A 17,942-nucleotide genomic window follows, 5' to 3' on the forward strand; every position below is an offset into this window, starting at 1 on the left:
TTCTACTGCGGTTCAAAGCGAGCGATAAATGATCCCGGCGTGTGGCCCCCCAGCAGGTAGCAGCACCCCCCGGAAACAGCCCAGGAAGACCCCCCTGGTGCCGCGCAGCCTGGAGCCGCCGGTGCTGGAGCTGTCCCCCCCTGCCAAAGCCCAGCTGGAGGAGCTGATGATGGTGGGCGACCTGCTGGAGGTCTCCCTGGACGAGACTCAGCACATCTGGAGGATCCTGCAGGCCACGCACCCGCCTTCGGAGGAGCGCTTCCTGCAGGTCATGGAGGTAACTCTGCCCTGCCTGGCGATACTGACGCAAGCCGGTCGATGTAGAGATCGGGATTTTGTGTTATAATTATAATTCCTAACACTTATATAGCGCTTTTTCTGGGCACTCCACCCAAAGTTGTTTATAAGTAATTTGGAATCCCACTACCAAAGTACTACCTGGAGATTGCGACAGCAGCCAAAATGCGCCAGTACGCTCCCCATACACCAGCTCTTAGTGGGAAGGAGAACAGAGTGATGAAGCCAGTTCATTGATGGGTATGATAAGGAGGCCATGATTGGTAAAGGCCATTGGGAAATTTGGCCAGGACACCGGGGTTACACCCCTACTCTTTTCAAGGACACCCGGGGATTTTTAATGACCACAGAGAGTCAGAACCTTGGTTTTATGTCTCATCTGAAAGTCGGCGCCTTTTTACGGGCATTACGACCCATACAGACTACAGGGTGAGCGCCCCCTACTGGCACCACTGACACCTTAGCAGCAACCTTAGGTTTTCCCCAGGAGGTCTCTCATCCAGGTACTGGCCAGGCGCACAACTGCTGAGCTTTAGTGGGGCTGCCAGTTGTGAGTTGTAGGGTGATATAGCTGCTGGCTTTTTTTATCCACAAAGTGACGTGGTGGTATAGTACTCATTTGAAACTGTGGGGAAAAAATTACATTAAATGTCCAAGATTGCTGAAGTAATTTAAATGTAAGGGGGAATTTGATAAGAGAGCATTTTCAGAGATTACAAAGCGCATCCCACATCTGTGATGTGCAGAAATGCAACTAATCTGTTGCTCAGCCTTTCTGTGCGAGGGATTGTAAAGCCTCTCTTTAAATGAGTAGCTTTCCTTCTCGTTCCCCATTTTCTTTGCCGTCCCGTTCACCTTATGTGGTTCGTCCCCGCAGCAGGACGAAGGTCTGGTGGAGAAGCCGGTGAAACTCAAGGCTAAGGACCCGGAGAAGAAGAGGAAGAGGAGGCTGGAGAAGGCGGAGCAGCTGCTGCTGGCCAGCGAGGGGCGGATCAAGTCCAAGGAGCAGAAGAAGGCGGAGGGCAAGCCCAAGAAGAAGAAGCTGAAGCTGAGCCCGGAGAAGTCCAAGGAGCTGAAGCAGCTGGCCAAGCGGCTGGCGAAGGAGGAGAAGGAGAAGAAGAGGAAGGAGAAGGTCGCCGCCAAGGCAGAAGCGGCCAGGGAGAGCCCAGAGAAGAAGCGGGAGAAGAAAGTGCTGGACATCCCCTCGAAGTACGACTGGTCCGGCGCCGAAGACTCGGACGACGAGAACGCCGTCTGTGCCGCCAAGAACTGCCAGCGGCCCTGCAAGGACAAGGTGAGTGGACTCCTGCTATCAAACCCATCCCTTTTCTAACTTCCTTATCCATATATGGAGCCTATCCTGGCACACAGTGGGCATAAGGCAGGGTACCACCTGGGCAGGACAACAGTCCACCACAGGGCACGAACACACACAGACAGAGAGGCACACACTCCATGAAACACACAGACAGGGAGAGAAGCTTTGGGTCAGAGCACAGGGTCAGCCATTGTACAGCGCCCCTGGAGCCGTTGGGGTTAAGGGCCTTGCTCAGGGGCCAAACAGAGTAGGGTTCCTCTGCTGGCCACGGGATTTGAACCGGCAACCTTCCAGCCACAGGCGCAGATCCTGAGCCACAGTGCCTCTGCTCTGCCCGCTTGGATCTCCTTCCACTTGGTTTGAGGGTCTACCACATGCCCTCTGGCATGATAGCATCTGTCCCTCCTTCATGGTATGGATAGTGTTGTTGTTGAATGCTTATATAATCCATTATTGTTTTGTTTGTTATTTGACATTACACTGCCACTGCAGGCCAAGTTTCAGAACTTCCACTTTCTATAATCTCTTACCAAGTTCAGGGTCAATTCATGTAGCCTGGAGTCTATCCTGAGAAGCACTGGGAGCAAGTAAGAAGATATACCCTGGGTGGGACACCAGTTCATCGCGGAGCACACACAGAGACAAATAGATGCACACATTTACACCAGGGCCAAATTTACAGAAGACAATTAACCTACCAGCATGTCTTTGGACTGTGGGGGGAAACTGGAGCACCCGGAGGAGACCCATGCAAACGCAGGGAGAACACGCAAATGCAGACAGCACTTCCAACCACTACTCCTCCATGCCACCATATCAGTTCTACATAAACCAGGTGAGCATAGGGAGAACATACAAACTCCACACAGACAGTACCACAAGCATTGAACTCGGGGTCCCAGCGCTGTGAGACAGCAATAGTCACCACTGCGCCACGATGCCGCCTACCTCTCTTATGTCTTAGGCCTTTGTTATGAGAGACCTTAGCCTGAAGAGATGCAAATTCGTTCCAGACAGCGTTGGAATGAATGGAATGCATCTGAAATGCTTAAGTGGAGAGAGCTTTTGGTGGGGGTGCAATGATTTAATTACATGCAGGGGCAGTTTTTTCACTGGTGAAACGTTTTAGCAGCAGTGCAAGCTTTATGAGCAGTGATCCAAAGGATAATGTAAGTAACTCAATAATTGCAAATCGGTGCAATTATACCTCATTTGAAAGGACAGGCTATCTCAAGTGTATACACTAATTGGTCCTGCTTTTGCTGCTTTTCTGTATTTTAGAACATAAGTTCTTAAACATAAGTGGTGCACTGGGTAAGATTGCTGTCTCATAGCACTGGTGCCCTGGGTTCAATTCCTGGGGCACCATCTGCGTGGAGTTTGCGTGTTCTCCCTGGGTTTGCATGGGTTTCCTCCAGGTGCTCCAGTTTCCTCCTACAGTCCAAAGACATGCTGGTAGGTTAATTGGCTTCTGTAAATTTGGCCCTGGTGTAAATGTGTGCATGTATTTGTGTCTGTGTGTGCCCTGTGATGAACTGGTGTCCCACCCAGGGTGTATCTTTTTCCTTGCTCCCAATGCTTGTCAGGATAGACTCCAGGCTACATGAATTGACCCTGAACTGGGTAAGAGATTATAGAAAGTGATAGTCCTGGAACTTGGCCTGTAGTGGCAGTGTAATGTCAAATAAAAAAACAAAACCATAATTAAGTATTCACGCCACTCGTTTTAATACTTGGTCCAAGCATCTTTTGCTACAGCTGCTGCTGGAAGAGGTGTTAGTGGGACCAGTAGGGGATATAGGATTACCCTGTGGTCTATGTGTGCCCTAATGCCCCAGTATAGTGACGGGGAGACTATACTGTAAAAATCCTTCAGATGAGATGTATAACTGAGGTCCTGACTATGGACATTAAAAATCCCAGGGTGTTTCTTGAAAAGAGTAGGGGTGTTACCCTGGTGACCTGGCCAAATTTCCACCTGGCCTTTACCAATCATGACCTCCTAATAATCCCCATCTCTGAACTGTTTTCATCACTCTGTTCTCCTCCCCATTAATAGCTGATGTGTGGTAAGTGTTGTGGCGCATCATTCAGGTGGGGGTACACACTGATGGTGGTGAGGGAGTGTCCTCCTTACATGGAAAGCACTCTTAGTAGACTGTCCAGAAAAGTGCAATATGGAGAAATGTAAGGAATAATTATTAAGTATCCTTTAGTAAGAGAATGTATTAGTACTATGATTTATGCTGTAATAACTTTTAAAGTTTAAAACAAAACATCTCGACGTATTCAGTCACACATTTCTTTGAGTTGTGCAGTTACGTATTGACACTTTTCAGGTATATCTATGACAAATAATTAGAATTAATAGTAATTCTTACATCTGCCTTATAACTGCTACTACAGTGGCCGCAAAAGAATCATTTTGCATCTTCTTTTCCTCATCGGCTATTTCTCCTTGCTTCTGTTTTCTCCAGTTCGCGAAGTTTAATATTACAGACTAGGTGCGGTTGTACATCAGGTATAAAATAAGAACTGTCAAGCTGGCAAGACTTTCTGCGCTACTGTTTTAGTATCCGTAGTCGTGAGTAGATTACAGTGTTACAATGTTTTGACGGTAAGCCACAGCATATTATGATAATATTTACACTGTGGTTGCCTAGCTACATCCATTCACTTCTTGGTGTAAGATCAGTGGAACTGGTCTAGTTCACATAGAAACTAGAGATGCCATTTTTGCAGCTCAGGTGCTGAAACATTTAAGCTAGCATGAGTGCACTTGAGTCAGCTCGAACCAACCTGATCAGGGAAAAGGCCATACAACATTGTGTACAGTAATGGGGCGCTGAGATTAAGTCATCTGACTCTGGCTTGTAGAATGGAGATTAGGCATAACTGTTTTAAGGTTATCATTCTTTGGATTTTTTTAAACCATATTTAACCCCTTAAAATTGATTTTTCGTTTCTGTTTGAAAGGTGGTTGGGAAATGAGGTGCCTTGAAAACATTACACCAGGGTTCCCAAAGCTTCTGACTCAGACTTGGACAGTCATTATGGGCTCCTTGAATGTTAAATCTGATGCTGTTACTGGCTTTTATCTCAAGTTTTTAACTATTGATATTTATTTTATGATTTAAATATCTGGAATGAGCTGTTGTTCAACCTTTAGGGATTTCTTATACTCCGTTTATGGACGAAGTGGTCATTCTTGCTATAAGACCTTGGCTCCTTTTGAGCACATCTAGTATAATTATTGACCTTTAAGTAATTCAGACTTTCACAATAACGTGTCTTAAATACATGTTCCAGCTTCTATTGGTTGTTTTAGTTTGTGTTCCATAGGCAACGCCATTGCATTGTTTGTAAAAGATTAAATAAAAAGCTCTCTTCATAGGAGAACCATAGCATGTAGGAAGTCCATCCGAGCTGTGTGCTGCTTTGTTTGAAGAAAGGAGGCTGTTAATAAGACACAGCTGAACAAGTGCAGACAGCAGATGAGTATTTACTAGACAAAGTGCAGTGCTCAGGTTCAAGGACATAACTGTTTAAGTGCAGGTAAAAGATACAATTGAACATCTTGGGTCTCTTGAGTATTCAAGGAATTTTTTTTTCCTGCTGACTTTTTCTTCTGTAGCCTCTCCTAGGAAAACAAATAACCTCCTGATACAGATATTTCCAGGTTTAAGAAATGATTTCAAGTGAGTTAAGAGCTGTCTTTTTAAGTTATTTATAAAGTTCTCTTTTCCAGTTTCTGTTAATTATTTTACCGTCCTTAAGAAAAGCTTCTTTTAAGTGCGCCGTCTCAACAGCAGGACTCCAGATGAAACTTGTTACGATGTAGGTTAACTTGTCAAAAGATTGTTGATTGTCAGACCCTACTGCAAGTCAAGCCAAAGTGAGGTCTGATGAATAAAACTGAGAATATCAGTGTGTATGGTTTATTTTGAACAGCATCCATAAGATCCAGTCGCAATTATTTGTAGAACAAGTGTGATGACATAATTGGAAATTGTGACAACACTTTATGCGCTAGGATATGCCACCAAGTGGTAGCAAGTAATCCATTAAGAAAGAAAGAACAAGCTATGGAGTGTTCATGCTAACTTTAATGATCTCCTTGGTTAAACAACACCTAAGCTAAATTTTCTAGCCTCACCTGCGTTGAAGCCAGTTTATTCTTTTCACTCCCTGGAATGGTGATATAAGGGATCAACTCCCAGACAAGGTGAAGAATTGCAGTTGCTCACCTGAAACTGGCTTCAAAGAATCCAAGTTTGTTCTGGAGTTGCGTTTTCTAACTTGATAATATTTTTGTTTTGTAACTTGGACTAAATACACCTGACGGGCACGCACACTGTTCTGGTGTTGTGGAAAAGATCACATAGTCTTTGCTGTGCTGCATGAACACACTGTACACCCTCCTTACATCATCTTCAAGATAGCAATGCAATCCAGTATACCTTCACGTGACCAGATAATAGGGAGAAAGGGATGTCCGATATTGCCCATTAAACTAACGAAAGGATATTTTGAGCCCAAAAGAGACACTTGTGAAAGGGAAAACTATAACTGCTTACTGTATAGGTTTATCCTCGACTGTTTTCTGTATAAAAAATACCATACTGCTGGGTGTACACTGTGTAGTATCCTCAAAGCCACTGACATGCCTGCACAGAAGCATACATTCTGCAAAGTATCCCTTTTGCAGACAGACCGTCCGTTCATCAGATTTTGTCGGTTAAAACAGAAGCCCTTTAATGCGCGAGTTTACTGCGCACAATGTGCCATGGCTCTAGGTCTGTTTTAATTTTATTTGATTTTTTTGCCTCTACAAACAAAATGACCACTGCCCCCCTCTCTGTGGCCTCTCGTTGCGCAGGTCGACTGGGTCCAGTGCGATGGCGGCTGCGACGAGTGGTTCCACCAGGTCTGCGTGGGCGTCTCCGCGGAAATGGCCGAGAACGAGGACTACATTTGCACCGCCTGCTCCAGGAAAGCCGCGCTGGGGGGGGTATGCGGCGAGGGAGGCCGGGGCCTGCCCGTCTGCCCCCAGGGCCTGCCGCCTCTCTCACAGCAGCTGCCGGAGACGAGCTAGCGGCCGGCGACGCCTGGTCCAGCGACTCTCGGCACCGCCCGTTTGTTTTCGGGGCTCCTCCCAAAAGGGGGGGGGCAGGGAGGGGTAGGTTGGTCTACCGACTTCTGAAACTTTCAGTGCTGGAGAAGCAAAATGGAGGAATAAGCTAACCAGTGATGTGACTGAAGCACACCGGCAGCACAATTCCTACATTGCCATCTTTAGAAACTGGAGGCTATCGAGAGGAAAGGAGGCGTCGATACTGCAGGTTCACTGTTCTGTACTACTGGACTAGCCTCCAATATGCATTATTTCTGACACAGAAAAGCCTCCACCATTATGACGCTGCCTTAGGCATGGAGTGTCGGATCTTTAAGAGGAGTTCTGGTGGTTTTTGCTCAGATGTGAACACGTGAGGAGCTTTTCAGCACAAGCAAGCTACGGGTCCTTTCGTTCTTAGTGGCGTTACAACTGGGGCTTTGAATCTTGTACAGCACCCCTCAAAGTATCAGTGACCGGTTCGCCAAGAACTGTTCAGTCTGCAAAGCAGAATCTGTGGCTGGCTACGGAATTATTTAACAAGTATGTCGCAGTCCACCTCACAAGAGTCTGTATCAACACAGAGCTAGGATTTTAACTGTGTTTTGTAGGAGTGCACCCATTATTTTCTTAGCCAAAACCAATAACTGATATCCCAGCCATGTTGGCCAGTTGTGTACTGATGTAATGTTGATATTTAGTGATGGGTCAGGCAAGGTGCTTTAATCTGATGGAGCAAGGCTATCAATAGACAAACTCCTATGGAATATAACCTTCAATAATATTCAGGTAAGACCGTATATATGTATCTCCTATATATATATACTGTTTCATTTGTGATAGAAGCTCACAAACAGAAAAATCAGTTAAAATATACCAGTTAAAAAATCAGTTAAAAGCTGAAACCCGGTCCTTGTTAGCAAATTATGCAGTGTGTAATTTTGCAGATAACTTTACAAAGCTTTTACAAAAATTTTTCTGAAGTGGTGAGATCAAATCTGGGTTTGTTTGGCTTCTACCTGTATTAAGTAGCACTGGAAAAAAATATTGTGAAATTTGTGTAGGAGCGATAGAAGGCTTTTCTCTGAGTTACCGTTAACCCAGTATTGCCATGATTGTCTTCGAAGGTTAAGCACTTCTAGAAGATTAACCCATTTTTAGCCTGTCCTTCTATGACAACTGCAGCAAAATACTTCATGTAATGTTGGTCTCGGTGTGCTCACTGTGATGGAGATGCAGTGAGCCCACCAAGTCAGGCATTAAATGACAGTAGCTGCTGCTTATTTGCATATTTTTTTACTCATTTTCTCATGATCTGGTATCATTTATTATATTATAATGTTAAAGCTGTTTGGATGTTCACAACCATATACTACGTATTGACGAGGTCATGCGTATGAGTGCTGTACAAACGTATGCATTCCTGTCTGAAATGCCTTCTGACTGTTGTATGAAATGGTTTCCAAGCATCCACACCTAGTATTAATTTGCATGACCTTCCTATCCAAAACAATTTACGTTTGTAACCATTTAAACACCCGGGCATCTTACAGAAGCAGTCGGAGTGAAGAGCTTTGCTCAAGGATAAAAGTGCAGTGGCCTACCCTGGGCAAATTTTCATTCTGAGGTGTCTGAATCCAATGCTAAGTAGCCGTCTCTCAATCTTTCAGCCTTCAATTTGTGAAACAGTGCACAAACACAACTCAGATTTACAACTGGAGCCGACAAATCTGAAACAACAGTGTACACTGGGCAGCTCTCTTTTAAATCTCTGGTAATTCAGCAATAACTACAAGTTACCCAAACTTTTACATTTACTCATTTCTAAGGGCTGATATAGGACATTTGTGGACTTTTGATTTGTACAAGTAATGCACAGCCTTATGTTATGATGTTTTTGGTATATTGGTTAGCACTGTAGTGACTGTAAAGAGCAGACAGCAGTGAAGTTATTTCATTTAAATCAATTTAAATAGCGAGTGCAAGGTAACTTTTTTTTCATGGTTTATTTTCTCAGTTTAAGGAAAAATCTCAAGCAATTTGTCACTGTTTCATGTGTGTGCAATTTGCAGAATTTTAGACCGTGTATTTGGGAACCAAGAGGTTGCTAATAAGTGGTCTCTAATACCTGTGTGGGAATTAAATCAAATATAGACATCAATAGGTGAGTGATCAATTGAGGCAAAGTAGCTGTGTAATGTTTCCTTATCATCTTCATGCTGATAAGGAAGTTAGATATCAGTACACCATAGCATGTCGTGAAAGTGTTTATGATGTAAATAATCTTAAAGCAAGTTCATGAGGATCTGTCAGTAGCACATTTGATTTCCTTTTCTCGTTTATGAAATTAAAGCTCTTATTCCTAGTAAGTGGAAACCTCCTAGTGTGAATTCTTCCTGTGATAGATTCAAAGCCCTAGTTATAACCTTAAACACAATTGTTGTGTGTTATTATACTGCCATTAGAAATGTAGAGTTTTAAAATGGAAAGATGAGTGTGGTATTCCGTCTTGTGTTAGACTGTAATCATAAAGAGGTGCTACTTAGGTTTATGGTGCCAGGCACTCAATGAAAAAGAGTGTGGGGAAGATTGCACTAACATTTGTGCAGGTGAAAGTATATTTGTGGGATTTGCTCCTTTATAAAGGAGTCAGTCTGCTCATATAGAGGATTTTAAAGCCTCCCACCCATTAAGAATGGAGCCTGGAATAGTCTGGAATCACGAGAGTCTTGGATGGGTTTTTATGACCTCTTGACTTCAGCAGGTATGGTGTCAACCTCAGTACCTACTTTGAACCAATTTCCAGTTTCATTTCTACAAAAGCAAGAAAAGGGTGGTTTCTAGTGGGGAACTGGTTTGCAAGAAGGGATTGGCACTGGGAAAACTGGTTTTCAAATCTGGCATCACAAGGAGACTAAAGCAGTGTGCTTGGCCCTTCCCAGTTCCCCGAAGAACTGAGTGGTCACTGATGACAGAGTGAGTTCAGCTTTCGTTTGCATCTGTTCTTTTAAATACAGGTACATATTATACAATACATAAATACAGATCATGGAAAAAAGTGGTTATTTTTAATTCCTCTGACAAAAAGCATCCCATAGAGAAAACCCAGTAGGCACGTTTGTCTGTAAACTCATTGTTCTAATTGAGATAGCTGGTGGTTTCCGTCATCTGAATTCTGAAGTCTGTTGAATTCATGATGTTGTAGCAAGAAGCCGTGAAAAGTATAAAGAAGAAATTTGATGTTTCAGCTGTCGAATCAACTCCCTTACACCTGAAAAAGACTCACCAGCCAGTGTTGTCTTTTTCTACTTTTCAGTGTGCAATTAATCTTCACTTGTTCCTGTTAAATTCAGTCTATAATTCTGCTGAGGTTTTGTTCTGTGAATTGTCGCTGTGTGATGTTCCATCTGTCCATCACTGAAGTGCATGTAAATGAGAAGGGCTGTAAGAGGGATTATCACTAGGTCCATACAGTACATAAATGAAAGATGTGGTCAATTTTGACATTTTCGTGTGCAGTTGGTGGCAAGTCTAGGGCATTGAAATACCTGTTGACTACCCATTTCACCCTCCAGCACACACAAAAAATGTCCCAACGTGTGAGGCACCCAGTTTATATTAGAGGAATTAATATGGTTTGTGGTTGGCCCAGGGTTCAATTCTGGACCCTTGGGTGCTATCCATGTGGAGTTTGGATGTTCCCCCTTTGTTCACATTGGTTTCCTCCCAAAGTCCAAAGACACATTGGTAGGTTAATTGGCTTCTGAGACAATTGGCCCTGGTGTGCGTGTGTATGCTTGTGTCTGTGTGTGTTCTTTGAGATGGACTGGTGTCCAGCGCCTGTTGCTTGCCAGGACAGGCTCTGACTCCCCCACGACCCTGTGTTTCAATGAAGCAGCTAGAAAACGGATGAATTGCAAGGCCAAAAGACCAGAACATCACAAAGAGCTTGAAATAAAGAACCCTTACCCCATATCTCCATTTATGTTGCTCATATTATTAGTGATAACAGTCATTAATTTGCCTGACCAAGCCTAAAATCTTCAATCCAGTTCTCATTTTCCTTTGCTCTGTGCTTCATCATCCATTGCAGGGTTCTCAATTAGGCCCTCAATATGAAGGACCGGCGTTGCTCTCTATGGAAACCAGCTATTGTCCTGGATTAGAGTTTAGCAAGCTTACTGAAACATCAGCCTCATCAGAGATTCATCTCCCTCCTTCCTCTGGTCCCCTCCGCGGCTGCCAAGTCTGTTTGAGAAAGTTATAGCAATTAACTATAAACACATCTTCTGTTAATGCTGGATTGGGTCGGCACTCATTATCCTGTTGCGTTTGCGAGATCCGCTTTCATCCAGTCATGTGTAATAACAAAGAAAAAAAACAGCTTCGTGAAACCCAAGTCATTCTAGTCCTGGAAGGGATTTTCTCAATAGCATTCCAGCTATCTCCAGGCATTTTACAATGCAAAAGGGAATAAGAAACAGGATCTCGCAGTTCATTCCCTTGAACTAGCCCATACTGCTTTTGTTGTCTAGGGTCAATTAAAAACGTTTCTGCTGTTAGTGGTGCATGGAGACGTGAAGGCATGTACAGTAACAGCATAGTTTTCTCTTAGTGAGAGCCTTCAGCTCCTGTTTTGTGTTGGAGAATGCATGATGTGTTGGGCCTTCATTGTAGTACGGACAATAACATGGCACAGTCTACTAAGAGTAAGACTGAAAGGGATATGCGTCCCTCGATCCAATGCAACAGCATTGTTTAGATTTCCCCCTCCTGTTTATATCCTGCAAATCCTACTTTGTGCATTAGTAGTGTTCGTCTGATTAGTCTTTTGGCAATTATAAAGCTTGGAAGGGTATTGCAGAGCACTGGGCTGGGATTTTCATTTGGACCAGTTCAGAGGCAAAGTCAGTTACTGGCCTCGCGTGTTCTGAACAGGAAAACTGTTAAACTTGCAGTTCGAATGGGTGCCGTGTATTAGAAAGTTTGCGCAATGAAATGTCAGGCATGCGGGGGCATACTTGAATTCCACCTGCCCATTTACAGCCACTTCAAAGAAAATTAAAACCAGAAATGTTTGAAGTCGCATCAGGCATTTAACATATTAAATATGTTAACTACAACTGATGGTAGTAGTGTGGCCCACAAGTCGTCTTTCATGTGGATGTATCAGTTCCTTCTTGTGCACTCATTCACATTTATATATATTTTAAATATATCAGCACATTGTAGTAGAGGTAAAATATAAATATCCCACTTCCCCCACTGCAAAAAAAAAACAAGCACTTCCAGATTTTGGGATCTTGGATATGTTTGGTGCATTCGGATTTTCATGTATTCATTTACTCTTGATATAATTAAAACAGGCTAAAATCCCATTTGGCTCATTAAAGTTTTTGATCTTCATAACGCCAGAGAAGAGTGTGCTTTAAATGTGGGAGGAATTTAAAACAATCACACAAACTGAAATGAGCAAATCTGCTGTTTAAAGAATTCATGTGATCTGTATGTGGGTATTGTAGTCATTGGAACCTCAGCAGCTGGGGAAGATGTCCCTCCTCTGGTCCAAATGGATGTATTTAAGATGTGGATCCTTAGTATGTGGGAGGCAAAGAGTGTCCTGTTACAGGTCAGAGTTTGAAAGCTCCTTTGGGTCTTTGTGAAAAATGTATTTTCTCCAGTTTGCAACTCCAAATTGTGTAACTTTTAAATAAAAGAAACATAGCTTGAAGTGGAAGAGATTAGTGATGGGAAAACCAACTTTCAGTTTGATTTGTCTTTCATTTGGGTGAGTATAGAGCTGTACTCTGCCACAGAACATGATTGTGAGGGGTCTTCAGGAAAAGCCTGATTCCGAGATGGGGGAAAACCTCACCGGTTTAGATCGCTACTCTCTTGTTTTCACCACTCACGCTGTCCCATGGATCTACTGTGCTGTATTTGTACCCCAGGTAGGTTTTCAACTCCTTGAATGAGTTCTTCTGCGTTATTCCTGCACTGCGGGATTCATCTCATGAAGAGCCTATGCAAGGCAAGAGCTCTGGAATAAGCCAGCTCTCCCCCGTCTTTAAGGAGGAATTAATTTGGAACGTGGCAGAACTACTTGGTGGAATCCACACGGGCTGGTACCGACTGCCTCTTCCAGCCACTGAGCAAGCAAGTGTTTGATTTGCGTACGACTGGATCCCTCTGACTCTGACCTCTGAAAACGACCATAGACGCAAAGTATTGGAACTCCCAAAGCCACTGTTGACTCTTTCTTTAGTGGAACGGGGAAGAAAATCGATGCCTCTGGACTACAAAAAAAAAGAGCAAAAACAACAAATATCATGTACAGTCCACCACTGATTAATGTTTTCATGACGCCTCTCCTTCCTTGCCCTTTGACATTTGATGAAGCAGAGAGAAGTCTTTCAAGGCTGTTTGTATGGGATGTGTCTTTGTAATATAAAATTTTGTTAATTTGTATATGCTTACTATATATAGCATACTGTAATGTAGTTGTATCATATTTATTGTAGTTGTTTCTTTCATTGAGGAAAGGTTGTCAAAACAATAAAGATTTGTTTTTCTGCTTTACAGTTGCACAGTTCTGACGACGACTGATCATTTTAGATGAGAGCTATCAGAGGCAGGTAATAGCTTTGAGGTTTTCCAGGATATGCGAACAAAATTGTTCTGTTTTTTAATATAACTAATTTTTTTTTCTTGTCTTGTTTTGACTGTCTTAAAAATTGAAACAGGTGAGCACTCAGTTTCCCCATGTTCTAAGAAATACTCATATTTGTAAGTGGATGTACCTCTTTGCTGAGAGAAGTTTAAATGAAGGATAAGAAAGCTGACCTCGTTACCTTTTTTTTATTTTTACATAGGGTCCACTGATAACATTTTATTTTTGTTTCTCCGTTACCTAAAAAATGTTACAGCAAAACCCAGGTCCTCATTTTTATAGCTATTTAAGATGTATGAAATGGATATGCAACAGAATTTCCTAATTTTATCATTTCATTTCTATATGTTTTTTAAAACCTGTACATGGGAAAGTTAAATGCTAGTTAGAGGTCTTTTTTTCCCATAGCAACAATGATGAGCTGAAAAAGTTCATAATACCCCAGTTAAAGAGGTCTATAGATTTTAGATGCAGATGCCGGTACATTAAGTCGCTACACTTAGTATCTTTTCCAGCTTCAATGATATTGTTCTCACCTTCCTTTTTCATTTGCATTGCTCAAGTTGCGGGATTACTTCAGAGTTCTAAACTGATTATGCTTTATAAATTCTGAACGATCAGTGTGTTGTCCCTCTCTGCACAAACCCTTTTCGCTTGGTCTTTATTTAGTGAAGACAGTTGGTTCGATTTTCTCAATCTCTTTCTGACCTTGCAGAGTTAAAGCGAGGTGTTGATGAGGAAGAAGATGATAATTCCTTATATAGCGTTTTTCTGGACACTCCACTCAAAGCACTTAACAGGTAATGGGGTCTCCCCTCCACCACCACCAATGTGCAGCCCCACCTGGATGATGTGACGGCAGCCATAGTGCGCCAGAACGCTCACCACACACCAGCTCTCAGTGGGGAGGAGAACAGAGCGATGAAGCCAGTTCAGAGATGGTGATTATTAGTGATTGGTAAGGCCCAATTGGCCAGGACACCAAGGTTATACCCCTACTCTTCGAGAAACACCCTGGGCCTTTCCACCATCACTACCACGTGACCAGGGAGAGTCAGCACCTCTTTTTTATATCTCATCCGAAGGGCGACGCCTGTTTACAGTATAGTGTCCCCGTCACTATACTGGGGCATTAGGATCCACACAGACCGTGTGGTGAGCGCCCCCTGCTGGCCCCACTAACACCTCTTCCAGCAGCAAGCTTAGTTTTTCCCAGGAGGTCTCCAATCAGATTTTGCAGCGGTCTAGATTCTCAAGTGTGCATATCATAAACGTAGATGACAGTAATGACTTTATGGTGAGAAATTATATGCCTGAGGAAGTGAAGCTGACTGTCGGAGTCATGTATGAGGGTAAGTATTGGATTTATTTATCCAACTTTCCTCCCGATTTTCTGTTTTAACTTTAATATATTTCCATTTCTCGTGGAAAAATGACTTCTAAAAAAAAGTCAGTTCAGTTCTGCTTTTCTATCAATTAAAGGGGTTTGCATCAATTAAAACGGTGTTGAAACTCTTTATTTTGGAAGAGAAGAGGCAGGTGTTTCGTGGAAAAGTAGACTCGTAACAGGGATCTGAACATCCTGCCAAGCAGTCTCGCTTTGACTGCAATGTTTGGAGTCTGTAGTCATAAGAAAAATAAAATCTTCTTGTTAAAGAAGATTAGACCCATAGCACAAATTGAGCAGATCAAAAGTAATCATTTGAAATGTATTGAAGAAGAAGTAAACCGCAGGTATAACCTTCAACCAACTAAGACTAGGTCAGCCAGGTAAAACGTCTGCAATTGATGAAAGAAAAATGATTAGAGCTATCCAGGAAAACCCTAAAACAAGTGTCGGTGAATTCACAAAATTCTCAAAATCCCCAGATCTCAGAAGATTAAGACAATAAAATTACAAAGGCTGCTTTGCAAGGTGCAAACCTTTCTTTTTCATCAAGAAAAGTCAGAATTTGCGAAGATGAAACAAGTAGGTTTTAGAACACAGTTGTATGGACAGATGAGACCAAGATAGACTTTTACTAAAATGATAGAGGTTCAGTTGTACAAAGACAATGAACTGCAGGTGCCCCAGAGAAACCCATCTCATCTGTGAGAGGCGGAGGTATAGTCACGTCCTGGGCAAGCCTGGTTAGCTGTAGAATTGACTCATTCATCTTTATCGATGTAACTAGCACAGACACATCATTATAAAACATGTTCTATATGCTTTTCATGATAACATCAGCAGAATGAATTCTGAAGTTCACAGAAATATTTTGATTGCTTATCTAAAGAAAATGCTTCCATACTTGTTGAGTGGAACTTCACTGTCCAAACTGGCCACAGCACAGGCTTGGCAAAGCATCTAAAATGATCACACAATTGAGGAGCTCAAATATCACAGACTTCATGCAGTTATTGGTCTCAAAGGAAAGTGACCTGATACTGACTTTTGCACTCTGAATTCACAGTGTTTCGCACATGCTAAAAGTGAACGTGATCCAGTCCTTATGATAATTTAAATTCACAAAATGTTTTTTTGTTCTGATGTGATCTTTAGATGATCCATGGTGTTACTTAAAAATAATGTGTTTTATGTTCTGCATCTCTTGGTCACAAATACGTATTGCCTGACTTAAAGCACAAATAAGAGTTTTGACTTTGCTGTCCCAATATGAATTTGAATATGAAGCAACTTCTGAAGCAGGTTTGATGGTTCATATTAAAATAAGTTTGTGGATTAAATCCCTTCCTTTTAAAGTCTTTGAAGAAGGGAAGTCCTTGGGTTATTACATTAAAATATGTAAACTGGACATAATGTATATATAATTGTATGCAACTTTTGGCAACCCCTGGTCAAACCGTATTTTTTCAAATTGTATTAAAATGTGCAGAAATCTGCCATGTTTCGGTTTGTACCCTGCGGAGGTTCTGTTAACTTCTTTTCACGTAGAGATTCAGTGAAACATGTCATTTGACCAGGGGTGCCCAAACGTTTGCATACAACTTGTATATTTATACACTAGGCACATTTTTAACTCCTAGTGACGAATGTGCTGTTTATAGGCTTGGTGTTCCCTTCATGGGCCACAGTGTATCTGTACAGGTGTGCTGATTTTTCCGATTGGCCTGTTAGAAGTGTTCCCGGGTTTTAGAGCCTGTATGTGAAGGACATCAGATCCTGGAGGATGATATCATTCTGGCGAGCAGGCTCTGAGCAGCCACGCAGAGGTGCCAATGTAACACCATACTGCTGGAATGCTGCTTGTGGACGGAGATGGACAAATAGGCTCTTTCAGCAAACACAACACTTTAACAGGGAATCCTGGGAGCTCTGACGACAGGTGAAACAGGGCGTTGACTGGCGTGTTGGCAAAGCACAGACACGTACAGAGTGATGAGCGTTGATCGACCTCTGACGGCAGCACGCAGATCTGTGGCCACTACAAGATCCGAGGGAGTTGAGAGGGGGTGTGTTCATGCTCCAGTGAGGGGTGGGAGCAGTGCTGTTTGTTTTTGTGAAGAAAAAAAGGTAAAATAAGGGCATTCGGGGTGCTCTAGATGAGCTTTTACCCTCTTACCAAGTTTTCAGCTCTTTTGCTGAAACCGTGTAACATCCATCCCATCTATTTTCTACACTGCTTTAGCCAAACCAGGGTCATAGGGCAGCCAGAGCCTAACCTGGCAAGCAACAGGCGCAAGGTTGGGTACACGCTGGACAGTACGCCAGTCCATCACAGGGCACACGCGAGACGCGTACACCCTCACACCAAGACCAGTTTTCCTAGAGCCACTGTCTTTGACTGTGGGAGGAAACTGGAGCACTTGGAGAAAACCCCCACATGAAATGGGAGAACATACAAACTCCACACAGACAGCACCCCAGGTCCAGAATTGAACCCAGGGCCCCAGCAATGTCAGGCACTGTTAAACACTGTGCCGCCCAACTGTCACCTCAAATTCATCTCATTCGTGGTTGTGACTAAATTAAGGTAACACTATAATTATGACTGCTTTTAACATACAGAGGCATCCAAGCTCTGCATTCAACCAGAGGCAGAGCATATACATGTAATTTCAGTTAAATTGAGCTTGTTGCTCTGAGCCCCTGTTATTTTATAACAGTACAGTGATGTTGGAAGAATTCCCATTTGAAATGCGGAACAGCTCTGGAAGAGCAGGTGTCCCCTTGTGAACTGGTGACTCCTTTCCCCGAGAAAAGGGAATTTGAATTTGCCCAGGTTATGAAGGGCTGCGCTGGGCAATGGACCCAAAAAATGCAACTTAAAGCCAATAAGAGCAGAGGGTTCTCACAGCTAGATACCTGTTCATCCCATCCTGTGCTACGTTCGGAATCACTATCTAATGAGTGAAACAATAATTAATTTTAGTAAAAAGTAACGGACTTGTTAAAATAATTATCAAGTTCTGTCAACATGGCAGGTTAAAAAATGTCCTGATAATTGTTCTTCTTTAGCTGGTTATAAGCAGTCTTTGTACTCGTACACAGGAGGTCAAGGTGCACATGGTCATGGCGAGTCCAGTCCAGTGCTGGCAAAGAC

General features: G+C 42.9%; 1 protein-coding gene across 4 annotated transcripts in view; it reads left to right on the forward strand.

Moving 5' to 3' along the window:
• kdm5a (lysine demethylase 5A) overlaps window positions 1–13,312 on the forward strand; it is a 52,000-nt gene extending 38,688 nt beyond the window's left edge. For 2 of the 4 annotated variants that reach the window (XM_088646659.1, XM_088646661.1), the window contains 3 exons: window positions 54–277; window positions 1,175–1,591; window positions 6,495–13,312. In XM_088646659.1, the coding sequence (XP_088502785.1) occupies window positions 54–277; window positions 1,175–1,591; window positions 6,495–6,710 (857 nt within the window). In that variant the 3' untranslated portion in view covers window positions 6,711–13,312. The remainder of the gene's footprint in view (window positions 1–53; window positions 278–1,174; window positions 1,592–6,494) is intronic. The other 2 variants (XM_088646660.1, XM_088646662.1) reach the window with 1 other exon arrangement.
• Window positions 13,313–17,942: the final 4,630 nt, after the last annotated feature.

Source organism: Lepisosteus platostomus, chromosome 9 (genome assembly GCF_059453375.1).
Source record: "Lepisosteus platostomus isolate fLepPlt1 chromosome 9, fLepPlt1.hap1, whole genome shotgun sequence".
Classification (NCBI taxonomy): Eukaryota; Metazoa; Chordata; class Actinopteri; order Semionotiformes; family Lepisosteidae; genus Lepisosteus; species Lepisosteus platostomus.